Here is a 19761-nt window from a genome sequence, read left to right on the forward strand (position 1 = left end):
CCCAAGGCCCAAACCCTCTTTTCCAGCTCGTCTTCACAGCGTCCTCCCTCCCTCCCTGCACTTGTTCATACGGCATCTTTAGGCTGCTACATCACCAGGGTGTTTCAGTAGGTGTCCGAGGCCGGATGAGAGCTACGCGGCTTGTTTCCTTAAGTCGAGGACGGTAGTTTTTGACTCCCAGGTAGTGGCATGGAGACGCGTCTAGTCACACAGGTCCTACTGGTTCGGAGATCGTTACTTTACACCCTGGTTAGGCGGTTGGTCCGCGCCCCGGTTTGCCATCAGAGGTAGAGTGACGGCTGCCCAGGGGGGGTGATCTCTGCAGGCGCGCGCCTGGGGTCCCTCCCATTCTAAGATGCCGAGAACTCCCTAAGCTTCTGCGGCAGCTGAGCTCCGCTTGTGTGGGCATTACGGGCGCGGTCCATTCTCCTAGCAGGGGGTCCCTATCCTAGCTAGATTGCCGCCACATGTTTTAGCTGGCCCCGTTGAGTCCAGCCGGTTCTCACGTTCTACAATAAATGCGGACCTTCGGGTCTTTTTCCCATATATCTGTGTCCTGCGTGGTTTATTCAAGTATTACAGTTTTATACAAAGTTATTAAGAGTTATAGTTGTACATAGTTAAGTTGTTGAGTCAGTTCTATGGCTCCAGTTATTATTTGTACATAGTTATGTGTTGAGCCAGTTTTATGGCTCCAGTTATTAAAGTTTTCCAGCAAGCCAGGAGGATAGGGGCATTTAATTAATTATGTATAAGTGTGTGTATGTGTATACGTGTGTATAAGTGTGTGTATGTGTGTATAAGTGTGTGTATGTGTGTATAAGTGTGTGTATAATTGTGTGTATGTGTGTATGTATAATTGTGTGTATGTGTGTATAAGTGTGTGTATAAGTGTGTGTATAAGTGTGTGCATGTGTGTATAAGTGTGTGTATGTGTTTATAAGTGTGTGTATGTGTGTAAAAGTGTGTGTATAAGTGTGTGTATAAGTGTGTGTATGTGTGTATAAGTGTGTGTATGTGTGTATGTGTGTATAGTGTGTGTATAATTGTGTGTATAAGAGTGTGTATGTGTGTATAAGTGTGTGTATAAGTGTGTGTATGTGTGTATAAGTGTGTGTATGTGTGTATAACTGTGTATAAGTGTGTGTATGTGTGTATAACTGTGTATAAGTGTGTGTATGTGTGTATAAGTGTGTGTATGTGTGTATAAGTGTATGTATAAGTGTGTGTATGTGTGTATAAGTGTGTGTATAAGTGTGTGTATGTGTGTATAAGTGTGTGTATATAAGTGTGTGTATGTGTGTATAAGTGTATGTATAAGTGTGTGTATGTGTGTATAAGTGTGTGTATGTGTGTTTAAGTGTGTGTATGTGTGTATAAGTGTGTGTGTATAAGTGTGTGTATGTGTGTATAAGTGTATGTATAAGTGTGTGTATGTGTGTATAAGTGTGTGTATGTGTGTATAAATGTGTGTGTATAAGTGTGTGTATGTGTCTATAAATGTGCGTGTATAAGTGTGTGTATAAGTGTGTGTATAAGTGTGTGTATGTGTGTATAAGTGTGTGTATTTGTGTATAAGTGTGTGTATGTGTGTATGTGTGTATAAGTGTGTGTATAATTGTGTGTATAAGTGTGTGTGTGTGTGTGTATAAGTGTGTGTGTATAAGTGTGTGTATAAGTGTGTGTATGTGTGTATAAGTGTATGTATAAGTGTGTGTATGTGTGTATAAGTGTGTGTATATAAGTGTGTGTATGTGTGTATAAGTGTATGTATAAGTGTGTGTATGTGTGTATAAGTGTGTGTGTATAAGTGTGTGTATGTGTGTATAAGTGTGTGTATGTGTGTATAAGTGTGTGTATGTGTGTATAAATGTGTGTGTATAAGTGTGTGTATGTGTCTATAAATGTTCGTGTATAAGTGTGTGTGTATAAGTGTGTGTATAAGTGTGTGTATGTGTGTATAAGTGTGTGTATGTGTGTATAAGTGTGTGTATGTGTGTATGTGTGTATAAGTGTGTGTATAATTGTGTGTATAAGTGTGTGTATGTGTGTATAAGTGTGTGTGTATAAGTGTGTGTATAAGTGTGTATAAGTGTGTGTATGTGTGTATAAGTGTGTGTATGTGTGTATAAGTGTGTGTATGTGTGTATAATTGTGCATAAGTGTGTGTATGTGTGTATAAGTGTGTGTATGTGTGTATAAGTGTATGTATAAGTGTGTGTATGTGTGTATAAGTGTGTGTATGTGTGTATAAGTGTATGTATAAGTGTGTGTATGTGTGTATAAGTGTGTGTATGTGTGTATAAGTGTGTGTATATAAGTGTGTATGTGTGTATAAGTGTATGTATAAGTGTGTGTATGTGTGTATAAGTTTGTGTGTATAAGTGTGTGTATGTGTGTATAAGTGTATGTATAAGTGTGTGTATGTGTGTATAAGTGTGTGTATGTGTGTATAAATGTGTGTGTATAAGTGTGTGTATGTGTCTATAAATGTGTGTGTATAAGTGTGTGTATGTGTGTATAAGTGTGTGTATGTGTGTATAAGTGTGTGTATGTGTGTATAAGTGTGTGTATAAGTGTGTGTAAGTGTGTATAAGTGTATGTATAAGTGTGTGTATGTGTGTATAAGTGTGTGTATGTGTGTATAAGTGTGCGTATAAGTGTGCGTATGTGTGTATAAGTGTATGTATAAGTGTGTGCATGTGTGTATAAGTGTGTGTATGTGTGTATAAGTGTGTGTATAAGTGTATGTATAAGTGTGTGTATGTGTGTATAAGTGTGTGTATGTGTGTATAAGTGTATGCATAAGTGTGTGTATGTGTGTATAAGTGTGTGTATGTGTGTATAAGTGTGTGTGTGTGTTTATAAGTGTGTTTATGTGTGTATAAGTGTGTATAAGTGTGTGTATGTGTGTATAAGTGTGTGTATGTGTGTATAAGTGTGTGTGTGTGTATACGTGTGTGTGTGTGTGTGTGTGTGTATAAGTGTGTGTATGTATGTATAAGTGTGTGTATGTGTGTATATGTGTGTGTATAAGTGTGTGTATGTGTGTATAAGTGTATGTATAAGTGTGTGTATGTGTGTATAAGTGTGTGTATGTGTGTATAAGTGTATGTATAAGTGTGTGTATGTGTGTATAAGTGTGTGTATGTGTGTATAATTGTGTGTGTGTTTATAAGTGTGTGTATGTGTGTATAAGTGTGTGTGTGTATAAGTGTGTGTATGTGTGTATAAGTGTGTGTGTGTGTGTGTATAAGTGTGTGTGGTGTGTGTGTATAAGTGTGTGTATGTGTGTATAAGTGTGTGTATGTGTGTATAAGTGTGTGTGTGTGTTATAAGTGTGTGTATGTGTGTATAAGTGTGTGTATGTGTGTATAAGTGTATGTGTGTATAAGTGTGTGTATGTGTGTATAAGTGTGTGCATGTGTGTATAAGTGTATGTGTGTATAATTGTGTGTATGTGTGTATAAGTGTATGTGTGTATAGTGTGTGTATGTGTGTATAAGTTTGTGTATGTGTTTATAAGTGTGTGTATGTGTGTATAAGTGTTTGTGTGTATAAGTGTGTGTATGTGTGTATAAGTGTGTGTATGTGTGTATAAGTGTGTGTATGTGTGTATAAGTGTATGTGTGTATAAGTGTGTGTATGTGTGTATAAGTGTGTGTATGTGTGTATAAGTGTGTGTATAAGTGTGTGTATGTGTGTATAAGTGTGTGTATGTATGTATAAGTGTGTGCATGTGTGTATAAGTGTGTGTATGTGTGTATAAGTGTGTGTGTGTGTATAAGTGTGTGTATGTGTGTATAAGTGTGTGTATGTGTGTATAAGTGTGTGTGTAAGTGTGTGTATAAGTGTGTGTATGTGTGTATAAGTGTGTGTATGTGTGTATAAGTGTGTGTATGTATGTATAAGTGTGTGCATGTGTGTATAAGTGTGTGTATGTGTGTATAAGTGTGTGTATGTGTGTATAAGTGTGTATGTGTTGTATAAGTGTGTGTATGTGTGTATAAGTGTGTGTATGTATGTATAAGTGTGTGCATGTGTGTATAAGTGTGTGTATGTGTGTATAAATGTGTGTATGTATGTATAAGTGTGTGTATGTATGTATAAGTGTGTGCATGTGTGTATAAGTGTGTGTATGTGTGTAAAAGTGTGTGTGTGTATAAGTGTGTGTATGTGTGTATAAGTGTGTATTAGTGTATAAGTGTGTGTATGTGTGTATAAGTGTGTGTATAAGTGTGTGTATGTGTGTATAAGTGTATGTATAAGTGTGTTTATGTGTGTATGTGTGTATAAGTGTATGTATAAGTGTGTGTATGTGTGTATGTGTGTGTATGTGTGTATAAGTGTATGTATAAGTGTGTGTAATGTGTGTATAAGTGTGTGTATGTGTGTATAAGTGTATATATAAGTGTGTGTATGTGTGTATAAGTGTATGTATAAGTGTGTGTATGTGTGTATAAGTGTGTGTATGTGTGTATAAGTATGTGTATGTGTGTATAAGTGTGTGTATGTGTGTATAAGTGTATATATAAGTGTGTGTATGTGTGTATAAGTGTGTGTATGTGTGTATAAGTGTGTGTATGTGTGTATAAGTGTATATATAAGTGTGTGTATGTGTGTATAAGTGTATATATAAGTGTGTGTATGTGTGTATAAGTGTATGTATAAGTGTGTGTATAAGTGTGTGTATGTGTGTATAAGTGTGTGTATGTGTGTATAAGTATGTGTATGTGTGTATAAGTGTATGTATAAGTGTGTGTATGTGTGTATAAGTGTGTGTATGTGTGTATGTGTATGTGTGTATAAGTTTATATATAAGTGTGTGTATGTGTGTATAAGTTTGTGTATGTGTGTATAAGTGTTTATATAAGTGTGTGTATGTGTGTATAAGTGTGTGTATTGTGTGTATAAGTGTGTGTATGTGTGTATAAGTGTGTGTATGTGTGTATAAGTGTATGTATAAGTGTGTGTATAAGTGTGTGTATGTGTGTATGTGTGTATAAGTATGTGTATGTGTGTATAAGTGTATGTATAAGTGTGTGTATGTGTGTATAAGTGCTGTGTAATGTGTGCTATAAGTATGTGTATGTGTGTATAAGTGTATTTATAAGTGTGTGTATGTGCTGTATAAGTGTGTGTATGTGTGTATGTGTGTATAAGTGTGTGTATGTGTGTATAAGTATGTGTATGTGTGTATAAGTGTATGTATAAGTGTGTGTATGTGTGTATAAGTGTGTGTATGTGTGTATAAGTATGTGTATGTGTGTATAAGTGTATATATAAGTGTGTGTATGTGTGTATAAGTGTGTGTATGTGTGTATGTGTGTATAAGTGTGTGTATGTGTGTATAAGTGGTTGTGTATGTAGTGTCTAAGAGTGTGTATGTGTGTATGTGTGTATAAGTGTGTGTATAAGTGTGTGTATGTGTGTATGTGTGTATAAGTGTGTGTATGTGTGTATGTGTGTATAAGTGTGTGTATGTGTGTATAAGTGTGTGTATGTGTGTATGTGTGTATAAGTGTGTGTATAAGTGTGTGTATGTGTGTATGTGTGTATAAGTGTGTGTGTATAAGTGTGTGTATGTGTGTATGTGTGTATAAGTGTGTGTATGTGTGTATAAGTGTGTGTATGTGTGTATAAGTGTGTTCTATGTGTTTGTATGTGTGTATAAGCTGTGTGTATAAGTGTGTGTATGTGTGTATAAGTATGTGTATGTGTGTATAAGTGTCTGTATAAGTGTGTGTATGTGTGTATAAATGTGTGTGTATAAGTGTATGTATAAGTGTATGTGTGTATAAGTGTGTGTATGTGTGTATGTGTGTATAAGTGTGTGTATGTGTGTATAAGTGTATATATAAGTGTGTGTATGTGTGTATGTGTGTATAAGTGTGTGTATGTGTGTATAAGTGTATATATAAGTGTGTGTATGTGTGTATAAGTGTGTGTATGTGTGTATGTGTGTATAAGTGTGTGTATGTGTGTATAAGTGTGTGTATGTGTGTATGTGTGTATGTGTGTATAAGTGTGTGTATGTGTGTATAAGTGTGTGTATGTGTGTATGTGTGTATAAGTGTGTGTATGTGTGTATAAGTGTGTGTGTAAGTGTGTGTATAAGTGTGTGTATGTGTGTATGTGTGTGTATGTGTGTATGTGTGTATAAGTGTGTGTATGTGTGTATAAGTGTGTGTATGTGTGTATAAGTGTGTGTATGTGTGTATAAGTGTGTGTATGTGTGTATAAGTGTGTGTATGTGTGTATGTGTGTGTATGTGTGTATAAGTGTGTGTATGTGTGTATAAGTATGTGTATGTGTGTATAAGTATGTGTGTGTTTGCTTAATTAATACATATATTAAATGCTCTAAATGTATTTCACCACCTCTGCAAGTGTAAAAAGCATGTGGTCTGCTATATACGTCAAGCTTGTTGTTTGTACATTGTGATACCCTTTTCTTTACCAATGGATTATCAAGTCAGGGTATTGAAAGCATTAGCCTCTGCTTCAGGCTCAACAAGCTTATGTAACTTAATGCCCTGCTTAAATTGATACTTAAGTATCACTGAAAATGCAAATAACTCTATATGAGCAATTACAGTACTAAAGCACAATACTAAAAGCGTATGGACTTTCTGTAGTAATAGCTCTGAATAGGTTAAAGAATAAAGGAATAACAAGAGCTACCATAATTTGTTGTGGGTGTATATATTAATAGACAGATAGATAGATAGATAGATAGATAGATAGATAGATAGATAGATAGATAGATGATAGATAGTTGATGATATATATAGTAGATAGATGTGATGATGATGATAGATAGATAGATAGATAGAATAGATAGATAGATAGATAGATGATAGATAGATGCTGATATATATAGATAGATAGATGATGATGATGATAGATAGATAGATAGATAGATAGCATAGATGATAGATAGATAGATAATATATAGATAGATAGATGATAGATAGATGATGATAGATAGATAGATAGATAGATGATAGATAGATAGATAGATAGATAGATAGATGATAGATAGATAGATAGATAGATAGATATGATAGATGGATAGATGATTGATAGATAGATAGATAGATAGATAGATAGATAGATAGAGATAGAAGATATAGATAGATAGATAGATAGATAGATAGATAGATAGATGGATAGATAAAGATAGATAGAGATAGATAGATAGATAGATAGATAGATAGATAGATGATAGATAGATAGATAGATGATGATAGATACATAGATAGATAGATAGATAGATAGATAGATAGATAGATAGATAGATAGATAGATAGATAGATAGATAGATAGATAGATAGATTGATAGATGATAGATAGATGATAGATAGATAGATAGATAGATAGATAGATAGATAGATAGATAGATAGATAGATAGATAGATAGATAGATGATAGATCTCTCTCTCTCTCTCTCTAGCTCTCTCTCTTATGGATACCATAAAATATGTATTAAAAGTACAAATCAAATATTTAAAGATATAGATGATAGCTAGATAGATAGATAAGATAGATAGATAAGATAGATAGATAAAAAGATAGATGATAGATAATATGTAGAGATAGATGATAGATAGTTAGATAGATAGATGATAGATGGATAGATAGATAGATAGATAGATAGATAGATGATAGATAGATAGAGAGAGAGATAGATAGAGAGATAGATAGATAGATAGATAGATAGATGATAGATGGATAGATGGGTAGATAGATAGATAGATGATAGATGGATAGATAGATAGATAGATAGATAGATAGATGATAGATGGATAGATAGATAGATAGATAGATAGATAGATAGATGATAGATGGATAGATAGATAGACAGACAGATAGATAGATAGATAGATAGATAGATAGATTATAGATATCGCTCTATCTCTCCCTAGCTCTCTCTTTTATGGATACCATAAAATATGTATTAAAAAGCACAAATCAAATATTTAAAAAAAATGAAATTCTTACTATAACAATTGAGTTACACTTCTGTTGTTGATAACATAACTAAACAATAATTGTGATGTGCAACTGAAATAGCCCCAGCTGTAATAAAAACTAAAATAAAAAGCACAATTAAATGTGAACAAATTTATACAAAATTCAAAGCAACAACAAAAGTAATATCCGGTCAAAACCACAAAATAGATCAAAATAATTCCAAACTATTCTCAAAGTAAGTTCTTTCTGGCAGTAAATTAAATGCAAAAATGTGTCTGACAGTTCAGTACAAGGTATCACTATTTATTTTAAAGGAATGCTGCTCTCTGCTGTCCTGTGAATTCATTTACATAGTGGGCTGGGAGGTATTTAGTGAGCTGGGTTGTATGAGGCTGGATCAGATGCAAGGAGGACTTAGCTACCTCTTGCAACCCCTATACCTGATCCAAAGCTCCTAGCCTGTGCAGGAGGTGCAGGAGTTTATATCTGAGGACATCAAAACACTCATTTGTCCTGTTTGAAGCAGTAAATCCTGGTGACTTTGTTTATGCTAATGAAGTCTGACATCACTTGTAACATCAAAGCATCAGAGAGCAAATATAAGCAGGTTCCCTGCAGCTGAGAGGAGCGAGGCAGCCTCTAGCTGGCAGTATCTTCTAGGGGGAACATCAGTGCAGTAAACTCAGATCCTCAGTCACCCACCTTCCTAGCAGACTCTCACTGTGCTCCTCAGACTGCTTACTGATCTGTTATTGTGGCTCCCAGCACTATGGATCTGTGTGTTTGTCTTCATGAACCTGGTGTTTGCAACAAGGGATTTAATAACTGCAGCCTGTGTTTAAACTTCACTGGAAGGCAAAAGGGAATCTCAGAAGAACTCTGGGTCCACTGGAAAATTACATGGTATGTAAAGCAGTTTATTCTCCGTACCAAATTATATTTAATTCCTTGTTTCTGAGCAACAATAAAATAATCACTACATATAGATTTAGGCAGTTTAAGAGTCTGATTAGATGACTGTTAAAGGCTGCGAGGAGTAAAACTTGTCACTTTTCTGAAACATCAGAAGGTCCACCATAGATATGTAGTATTTAGCTGTATACTTTTCTGCCAACGTTTATATAGTTCTAGTGTGGGGTTGACTGCATGTTGATATATATATATATATACACTCACACACATCTATATGTATTTATAAATCCGTATTTACGGTGTGAGACCATATATATATATATACAGTGTGTGTGGTGTGTATGTATATATATATCTATATATATAATATATATATATATATAACATATAAAAATAACTTTTAAAACACACATACACACACACACATATATATATGTGTGTCGTGTGTGTGTGTGTGTTGTGTTTGTGATACATATACCAACATACATACTTACACACAGACAAATATAGATGATTAGTTATATAGTATATAGTACTATATATATATATATATATATATATATCTATATATATATATATAGTTTGTTTATAGTATTTTTAATTTTATTTTTGCATTTTTCCCCATCTATTTTTGCCTTTTTATTTAGTGTATATATATTTTTAGTTGAATTTGTAATTGCATGTATTACAATATATATGACAGTCTTAGAGGGATATACTATAAAGCTTTGTTTTTTTCTGGCTACTGGATGTGCTTCTGAAAGTCTGTATCCCTATTTATTTTAGATCAGTAAACATTGACCAAGCAGTGAAAGTGAGAAATTGTACTGTGTGGATGGGGGTGGGAAAATCGAATGAGTTGAGGAAGAACAGTAAAGAGGAGATAATGGGTGATAGAACAATAGGACACAGACAATGCACAGAATGCCAGAGTGGCTAATGATATATGCGGGGCAAATAAATCATGGCAAGTTGTAAAAGAGTGTGGGAAGCTCAGATATATCTGAGGGAAGTTGAGAATGGAGCAGGAAACTTACATTTATATGGAAAGATGTGTAAGACTATATCTAGACAACATGATCTATAAAGGGTTCTTTATCATGGCTCCTAAATGCTCCTTTTGGCTTTTACAAGTCCAATTGGCTCTTGAGATTTCTGTGTATCTATATGTGTGTGGTATGTGGGTATCTGTGTATACATTTATGTTGCTACAGGGAGAGAGTAACTACATTTATACTTAAATTGGTGGTTGTTTGAGAAATGTTGGACTCATTATTCTTTCTGCCTTATTGTTGCATAGTGTCCCTAGTATATCACTTCCTCAGCATTTAGATAACTTGCAGGTACAGAGAAGTAGCCAGGGCTCCAATAAAGACATAAGGGACAAGCAACAGTGGTGTGAGGCACTTTATAGCAGGGGGAACTGTGACCCCAGGTCTTCACCCCTTTCACATAAGCCTGATACTAATGCCAGACACACAATTACTTTAATCAAACTAACTTTAAAGAATAAGTTTGTTCCATAGATCTGGGTGATGTTAAAGAATAGAAACATCATTGTGAATGTCAATCAAACCCCAGAAACATGGATGCAGAAGGGTTATGCATGATGAGATAAAGCTGTATTGGATCTGTTTCTTCTGCTTTAATAATAGAAACCCTACATTAACATTTAGAATATCACAAATAGAGGGACCCTGTTTATTTCTAGCCTCTAAGGCACATATATCAGTCCCCTGTAATTGTCTCCTAATTAAAAAAGTAAACGCTTTCCATAATTAAAGCCTATGTCAGGCATCTGCCCACACCACAACTGTGTTAACACAACTAAAGCCCAGGGATTCCAAATGCATTTGTTGCAAGGGTCCTTGATGAAGATAAAACTCCAGAAATAGCAACGTGCATTAAGATTCTGCATTACAAATGCTTTGTCAATGGTCAGTCCTATCAATTGTGTCTGATAAACAGGCAAGAGAACATCTACAGATTAAACCCCTTTCAATCAGCCATTCAACATACTGCTTTTAGTGGTCTTTTTTCCTAGGAATAAATGCCAAAGCCTAATCCCTTAACCCTTTGACTAGTAGAGAGGAGTGCATAGTGCACTGCAACCCTCTCTGGCCAGCAAGAGGTTTTATATTTAATAATATCAATGTTTAGAAATAAGGCACCCTAGTTTGCGAGTATAGACAAAAACACAGACACATTTCCTATCCTTAAAATCCTCAACCTAGTTGTACCTTTGTTAACAAACATGTTAGATTAGCTGGTTAGTGTATCTAGGGATTAATTTGCCCATCATCTTTCTCTTCAAAGGCATAATCCCAGTAAAAACTGCTTGGGAATGTATTTCTGTGTTCCTTCCCTGGAGATAAGGATTTAAGTTTAGTTACTTAATATCACTGTACTGAGTACTTGTTTAACAAAGATACAGCCTACATTATCCGCAGGCATTTATTTTTGTTTGCTTTTTATTATTATTATTATTATTATTTTTTTACAATATGTTTAGCTAATTCTATCTTATGAATTAGTCCTTACACATATTTAGTATTTTTTTTTACATTTATTTGTGTATTTTATTTAGTTATTTGTGCACTATTTTATTGTTAATTAATGCAGAATTTGCAAATACACCAGCTCCTGCTAATGTGATCTGACTTGTATTTAAATGATTTAATGTGATTTCAAAATAGTTAGTCAATACAACAAGACATAAATGTTTTCTCTACCAGGACTATCTATATAAACAATTTACCAGTCAGAGCAAAACATTTCCACTTCTCTCATTGTAAAGGTAAACTATTGCACCTAACAAAGAAAAAGAAACAAATAATAATAATTTGTCCATTATATTTTTTGTTTCTTGTACTTTTTATGCACAATGTAATAATTTTTAATTAAGTATTACAAATATACATATTTTCTGTATATAGGGGGTTGATAAAAATATTAAAGTTTTGCAAAAAACACCACAATAAAAAAAAGCTATAGTGCTTATTTTGTCTTCAATAAATTAATCAATGTATCTGTAAAAGTGTGAGTTTTTCAGAGAAATAAGTAAAATAATGTATGTAGTTTGGATATAATCTGCAGAAATAAATGATCACATCATTTAGGAACAATATTATTTAATATTTAATAATAATAAAAATCTCTAATAGACTAAGAATATGCATAAATGATATTATGCTGGACATCAAAATATTCACTAATGAAGTAACATGGTGTTCATACATAGCATTTTAGTTTTTGAGAGGTAAGAATAAAAATGTTGGTTAATTATTTTTTCTTTAAATATTACCCTGTCTACATTGTATTAAACACAGATTTTAAGATTTTGCAATTGCACCACAGGATTTGTTTAGTTTAGTGTATAGTTTTGTATATATATATATATATGTGTGTGTGTGTGTGTGTGTGTGTATGTGTATAATATATATATATATATATATATTATATATATACATACACTGTGTATATGTGGTGTAGATAGATAGATAGATAGATATATGGTAGATAGATGGTAGATAGATGGTAGATAAATCAGTTTTAAAGTTTAATATAACTGATGCTACACTTAGAGGAATTATTGATTAATAATTAAATAAAGCAGCCATGGTCACAGAGTTTGATCAAGCATATGGGCTTCTCAGTACACATAAATATTCCTTGGGCAGATAAATACTAGGGCTTGTTAAAAAAAAAGACAAGAGTTTTATAAAGGCCAAAAATTTAACATTGTATTTTCTGAGAAACCCATGGTACGTAGGTTTGTAAGTGGTATTATACAAAGCAGTGGATCTGACTATTAAAACGGTCATCTTTTATACATATATGCATAGTATAATATATATATATATATATATATATATATCTCAGCAGCCATGTATTGCATTGCAAAATATACACATAGAAAATAAAAATATTTAAAACTGTTTCTTAGCAAATTGTGCACGGATTTGCACTTCTGTGAAATACTCTTTTAAAATACTATTAAAAGCTTTGAGTCATTTGCTGTGGCTAGGTATGGACAGATAGAAATGTGCTCCTGTACTGATCAAGCAATAAGGGTTCAGTATATTATAGGAGCAGGGTTCTGAATCCTGTACAGTGCTTTCAAATCTCTGTAGGTACACACTATTTTAACAGTTAAATTGCACGAGGGCAAAATAAATTATAAATATGCTTTGGAAATATTTGTACTTTACATAACTAAAGCGACATTAAACACTTTGAAATTTTAATATAAAATGTTTAATTTTGCATTGTAAAAAGCTTTGCTTTATACTTTTATTATTGATTTTGTAACCTTTTCCTGTAAATGAATTCTGAAAATGTTGTGGGCTTTTCAATTCCTGTTAAAAGGGCCAGCTTCAGACTTAAAACTGTGATATTCCACACAGTCTTTGGTTGCCCTTGCCCACTCTAGTGGCCCATTTTAAACTCACTAACTAGCTTATGCACCCATTGCTTGATGAACACTAAAACTTTACATTTATTTTCTACATTTAAACATCTATAAATACACACGCACACACACTGTATATATATATATATATATATATATATATATATATATATATATATATATATATATATATATACTGTGTGTATATATATATACAGTATATATATACATTATTGTTATTTATTAGTCTAATCTTTGCTTTGAATACATCATTCTGTCTAGCATATATTTAGCTTTTAATGCCCCTTTAAACATTATAGCGTTAAATTAATTTTCAGTTTTAATGTCACTTTATTATAAGAAATAATTTAGCGGATTTGCAAATGACTGGGATCTAAAGTTCAACATCCCAATTAATTAAGAAAGAAAAATTACAAGGTTAATTACAGACTCAATTACACTTTACTGACTGTTATAAAAGAGGAACAAGATTTGTGAATTAATTATTTTGGGTAATCTACATTTGGTAAACAATACAGTACTTGCAGAAGGTAAGGTCAGTTGGTTGTATTGGTAGAGGTATTTGCTGCAGAAATAGTAAGGTTATGATGCCATTTAACATATAACTAGTTAGGCCTCATCTTGGGTATTGTGTGCAGTTCTGGAGACCCTATCTCAAGAAGGATAAAAAATAAACTAGGATCTGTTCACAGGAGGGCAACTAAACTGGTACATTGCCTAAAAAAATAAAACTTACCAGAGGTGGATCAATTACCTAACTAAGTTTAGCTTTAGATGAGATGTGTGATATGATATAAACTTTCAAACATATAAAAAGTATTTTTCACAAAAAAGAACACCAGAACAAGAGGTTATGATATCATGGGGAAGGATAGTAGGCTCAGGACTAATATGCAAAAGCATTTCTTTAAAGAAAGATTGGTTGATTCATGGAATAAACTTCCATTAGATGGTGACAATGACAAACACTGTGGGGGGCTTCAAAAAATGCCTGGGATAAGCATAAGACTATACTATGTACTAATTAATGCTATCCTGCAAACTAATGAAACTTATACTTTATAGGAAATATGGGAAGACTTGTTGTGCCTATGATTCTTATCTGCTGTCAAAATCAAAACCTAAGAGTGGAATTTTGAACTTATGAACTGAAGAAAATTACACCTCTAAACATTTGTGATTTGTACTTTATTTTTTAAAGCTAAAAATGTTTAAAAAAAACCCAAAACATAGCAAAAAAACAATGCAAAATATATGGACAGAATCACTTAGGCATCCATGGTGTACCTATGAAATTCATGTTATACCCCTGATTTATTCTTTCTTGCAAAAGAAAAAATCAGGTTTATTAAAAAGAAGGCATGAGTAATACGGGATCTATCCCTCGTCTACGTTATTTCTCATCAGAAGATAAGCAAGACCATTAAATTGTGTAACATTTATCCCACATTTGTTTCTGAAAAAAAGTTTAAGATACTTAGTTAAAGTTGTGCCTCCTCTACCACTCCGGATGGAGAAACATCTGGCCTGCCAATCAGGAGCAAGCATAATTGCAGTCACTATCCACATCTGGAGCTGAAAGGGATGTTTTGGAGTTTAACTCCCTTTAATTTGTAACCCCTTTAAATCCAATATAAAATAAAATACTATAAAAAACAGAACATTTTAAGTTCCTTTAAAGGGACAGTCTAGGCCAAAATAAGCTTTCATGATTCAGATAGAGCATGTCATTTTAAAACAATTTTCCAAATTTACTTTTATAACCAATTTTGCTTTGTTCTCTTGGTATTCTTAGTTGAAAAGCTTAACCTAGGAGGTTCATATGCTAATTTTCTTAGACCTTGAAGGCCACCTCTTTTTCAGAATGCTTTTAACAGTTTTTCACCACTAAGAGGGTGTTAGTTCACGTATTTCATATAGATAACACTGTGCTCGTGCACGTGAAGTTATCTGGGAGCAGGCACTGATTTGCTAAACTGCAAGTCTGTCAAAAGAAACTGAAAATAAGGGGGCAGTTTGCAGAGGCTTAGATACAAGATAATCAAAGAGGTTAAAAGTATATTATTATAACTGTGTTAGTTATATAAAACTGGGGAATGGGTAATAAAGGGATTATCTATCTTTTAAAACAATAAAAAAAAATCTGATGTAGACTGTCCCTTTAAATATATAGTGGCTTAATCATACAATTTTCTCATCTTACAATCGTGTAATAAAAACCTAAACTGTAACAAATAATAATATTTTAAAATATTTCATTATGTTGCCAACATGTAATTATATTTAGAGTCATCATTTTAAGAAATAATTTCAATCTATGCATTGTACAAGCTATTTGTTATGCACAAAGGTAAGAAGAAACCCCAGGTACTAATTAATAAAAAATATATATATATATATCTTTTTTTCTTGTCTGCAATTAACACTTGATGACACAAATGATCTTACTGTGTCAGTAATCACCACATGGCTTCACCAGGTATCACACTTTGTAACTAATTACCACACTCAGCCAATAGTTATCACACGTTACTACTAATTACTGCACAATGTCACTCAGAGGTAATAATGACTCTAAATACAATAAGCATTTTGTTGGGAAATAAAGTTTATCACTATACCCAGGCAAACAGCAGATGAGAACACCTTTATCTCTTATCCCAGCGGGAGGTTGATTTGTTCGACCTGATACATCTTGTTTCTATAGCTTTTCTGTAACAAGTGCTGCCGTTTTTGCAAGTTGTAGTCTAGCTGGAGGTTTAAGCAACTGTTTAAAATAATAAAAAGCGGTACATTGTTTGTAAATAATTTAAAGGAACATGAAATCCATTCATTCCTTTCGTGATTCAGATAGAGCATGTCATTTTAAACAAACTTGCCAATTTACTTCTATTTATCTAATTTGGTTTGTTCTTTTGGTATCCTGTGTTGAAAGATACCTAGGTAGACTCAGGAGCTGCTGATTGGGTGGCTGCATAAATATGCCTCATGTTATTGGGTCATCCAATGCATTCAGCTATTTCCCAGTAATGCATTGCTGCTTTTTTTTTTAACAAAGGGTACCAAGAGATTGAAGCAAATTAGATAATAGAAGTAAATTGGAAAGTTGTTTAAAATTGTATTCTCTAATCTGAACCTTGAAAGAAAAATATTGTGTTTCATACCCTTTTTAATACACTTCAGCGGGTACAATGATTATTGGCAAGATTAAAGGGGGGGATATTACACTACACTGTCTCTTTAATAATATTGTTGAATGTCACACAGCTTTTAATTACAAAGTAACATTTAAAGGGACGCTAAAGTCAAAATTAAGGGGACAGTAAACACCTTGATATTTTTATATAAAATGTTTAGTATGTGAGTAATGAAATAACTGCAATATATTTTCCTTACTTATTTTGCCATTTTCATGTAATTCAGCTCTGAAAATTGAGCAATGTCAATTTTCATAACTTGAGATGCACCTACTGACTTCTCAAGGCTAACTCTTCTACATATCTATCCCTAACTGGCTTTATCAGATAAGAAATGCAAATAACATACTTTATACTAATTTAATGAAAGTGATTAGCCTTGTTGTCTGTGGACTAAAACCCAGATGGGCTCCTCCAAATAAGGCAAATGGGGGTGGATATTTAATACTGAAAAATAATTGCAGTAAAAAAAGATGTTAATTTGTTTTAAAAACATGGCTAATTTGTTGTTAACAATTTATAGTATGTGTTTTTACATGTCTTTTTATTTTGCACTTGTTGATTATACAATTCAACTGTATTTAATGGTTATTAAAATACCAAAAGGGTGGATTTCAAGTCCAATATTCAGCACCTGTCCAAAGATATGGTACACACTTGTTATTAAATATATAAATAACTGACTTCTCAAATTCAGCTGACTTTAAAGGGATAGGAAAGTCCAAAATTAAATTTGCATTATTCAGATAGAGACGGTCATTTTAAGACACTTTTAAATTTTACTTCAATTTTCAAATGTGCTTTGTTCTCTTGGTATCCCTTGTTGAAAAACAAACTAAGCTATTGGGAGCAAAATGGTGATTGGTGCCTTCACACATTTGTCTCTTGTGTAATAGAAGTAAATTGGAAAGTTGTTTAAAATTGTATGTTCTATCCAAATCATGAAATAACAATTTGGGGTATAATATCCATTTAAAGTCACTAAAATAAACACCTTTTGTTTTTAGGTAAACTTGTGTTGTCCCATGCTCTATAGAAAAGACAAAAAGCAAATGATGAAACCTAAACTACATTCAAGATGCCACAAATCACATAGCTGGCTGAAAATTTAATTTCATGATTCAGATAGAGCATGACATTTTAAAAACTTTCCAATTTACTATCTAATTTGCTTTGTTCTTTTTTTATACCAAGGCTCAGGAGCAGTAAGGCAGTACTGGGAGCTATCTGCTGAATGGGGGGCCACACACAATTGTCATCAGCTGACTAGATGTGTTCAAGCTAGCACCCAGTTGTGCATTGCTGAATGGTTAACAAATGACCACCAAGAGAAAAGCAAATTAGATTATAGATGTAAATTGGAAAGTCATTTTAAATTTGTATGCTCCCATCTGAATCATGAAAGACAAAAAATATGAAAGAAAACCTACAATCATTTGCTTGTTGACCTTACTAGGGAGTGTCAGATTATGCACAATTTCCACACAAAAGCAAGATGTGTTTACTGTCCCTAAAGCTTAAATGGACAATCACACTAAAATTGTTATTGTTTAAAAAGATAGATAACGCCTTTACTACCCATATCCCCAGCTTTGCACAACCAGCATCGTTATATTAATAGACTTTTATAACGTTTAAACTCTAATTGTCTGCCTGTTTCTAAGCTATTAAAAGACAGCCTCTTACCACATGCTTTTGTATTAGCTTTTCACAACAGGTGACTGTCTAGTTCATGTGAGCCATATAAATAACATTGTGATCACGCCAGTGGCTTGTGGCAGACACTGCCACTAATTGGCTAAAATGCAAGTCAATAGATAATAAATAAAAAGTCATGTGATCAGGGGGCAGTTTGCAGAGGCTTAGATACAAAGGTAATCACAAAGGTAAAAAGTGTATTAATATAACTGTGTTGGTTATGCAAAACTGGGGAATGGTTATAATAGGGATTATCTGTCTTTTTAAAACAATAAAACTTCTGGTGTAAACTGTCCCTTTAAAGTGCATTGTACTCTAGATTTCTTTTTTCTTTTATAATTTTTTGTGTGCTTGTCAAATTTAAGGAGAGGACCTATCACCTCAGCACTGTTATGTAATGAAGGGTGCGCTCTCAGGCTAATACTGAGATAGAGCGCATGCTCACAATCCTCCACGCCAAACCAGGAACTGAAAAGAGTGAAGCGCTACGTGAGTAGCATAGAACCTCACTCTTCATGTGGGGCAGCTCTTCATTTGAGCAACCTACTGACCTCGCTCATTATTGTAAAGGGAGTAATATATTTTTTCTTTTAAATAAGCAGTAGTCAATGCAGCCAACTTATACTGTAAACAGCAGATCGACTATAACATTATTGTAATGATCCAGTGTTTACATTTGTGTGACCAGTAATTGAAAGATGCTGCAGCACATGCGTGATCGCACATTGAAAGGGATATGAAACCCCAATTTTTTCTATCATGATTCAGATACAGCACTACAAATTTAAAACAACTTTCTAATTTAATTCTATTATCAATTTAGCTTCATGTCTATTGGTATCCTTTATTGAAGAAAGCAGCATAATCACACTTGGAGTTAGAGGAACAGATCTGTAGCCAAAGACCAACAGGCATATATGTGCAGCCACCAATCAGCAGCTAGCTCCCAGGCCCGGAGCCTTACCTAGATATGCTTTTCAATAAAGGGGTAGTGAAAGAAGAAAGCAAATTTGATCATAGAAATACACTGTAAAGTTGTTTAAAAGTGTCTGCTCCATCTTAATCATGAAAGAAAAAAATTGGGTTTCATGTCCCTTTGAATGTTCTGTCTAAGCACACATTGAACCAAGAATACAGAAAAAAAAATTGCAGCGAGTCGGGCAGAAGGAAAATTAGATCAAGAAGGAAGTTTTTAGATCAAAATAAACTTTGTATGCCATATACAATTAGTGAGAAATTATGTTTATATTAAAATACATAAGCTATATATAAAAATGCTAATGTATAAAGGATCACTTACTGTCCCTTTAATAAACTGATATAAATCTAACCATTTGCTAAAATTATAGTTAAAGTCCTAACTATGGCAATTTAACAGATGACACATAGACAACTTGAAATCCCTGTCTTAAAAAAAAAAAAAGTATAAGAAATGTCACTAGCAGATAAAGCATTAACAAAAAAATAATAAAATTAGATTATCATTTAAACAGCTGCCTTAAAGGGACAAAAAACAAGTTGGGATAGAGGCAGGCAGCTTAGCTAT

General features: G+C 33.3%; 1 protein-coding gene across 1 annotated transcript in view; it reads left to right on the forward strand.

The window, feature by feature from the left end:
• Positions 1–8389: 8389 nt before the first annotated feature.
• The window catches only part of WNT11 (Wnt family member 11), a 164835-nt gene continuing 153463 nt past the window's right edge, over positions 8390–19761 (forward strand). The window contains exon 1 of the mRNA XM_053708702.1: positions 8390–8879. Coding sequence (XP_053564677.1) covers positions 8746–8879 — 134 coding nt within the window. The 5' untranslated portion in view covers positions 8390–8745. The remainder of the gene's footprint in view (positions 8880–19761) is intronic.

The sequence above is a fragment of the Bombina bombina genome, chromosome 3, assembly GCF_027579735.1.
Source record: "Bombina bombina isolate aBomBom1 chromosome 3, aBomBom1.pri, whole genome shotgun sequence".
NCBI lineage: Eukaryota > Metazoa > Chordata > Amphibia > Anura > Bombinatoridae > Bombina > Bombina bombina.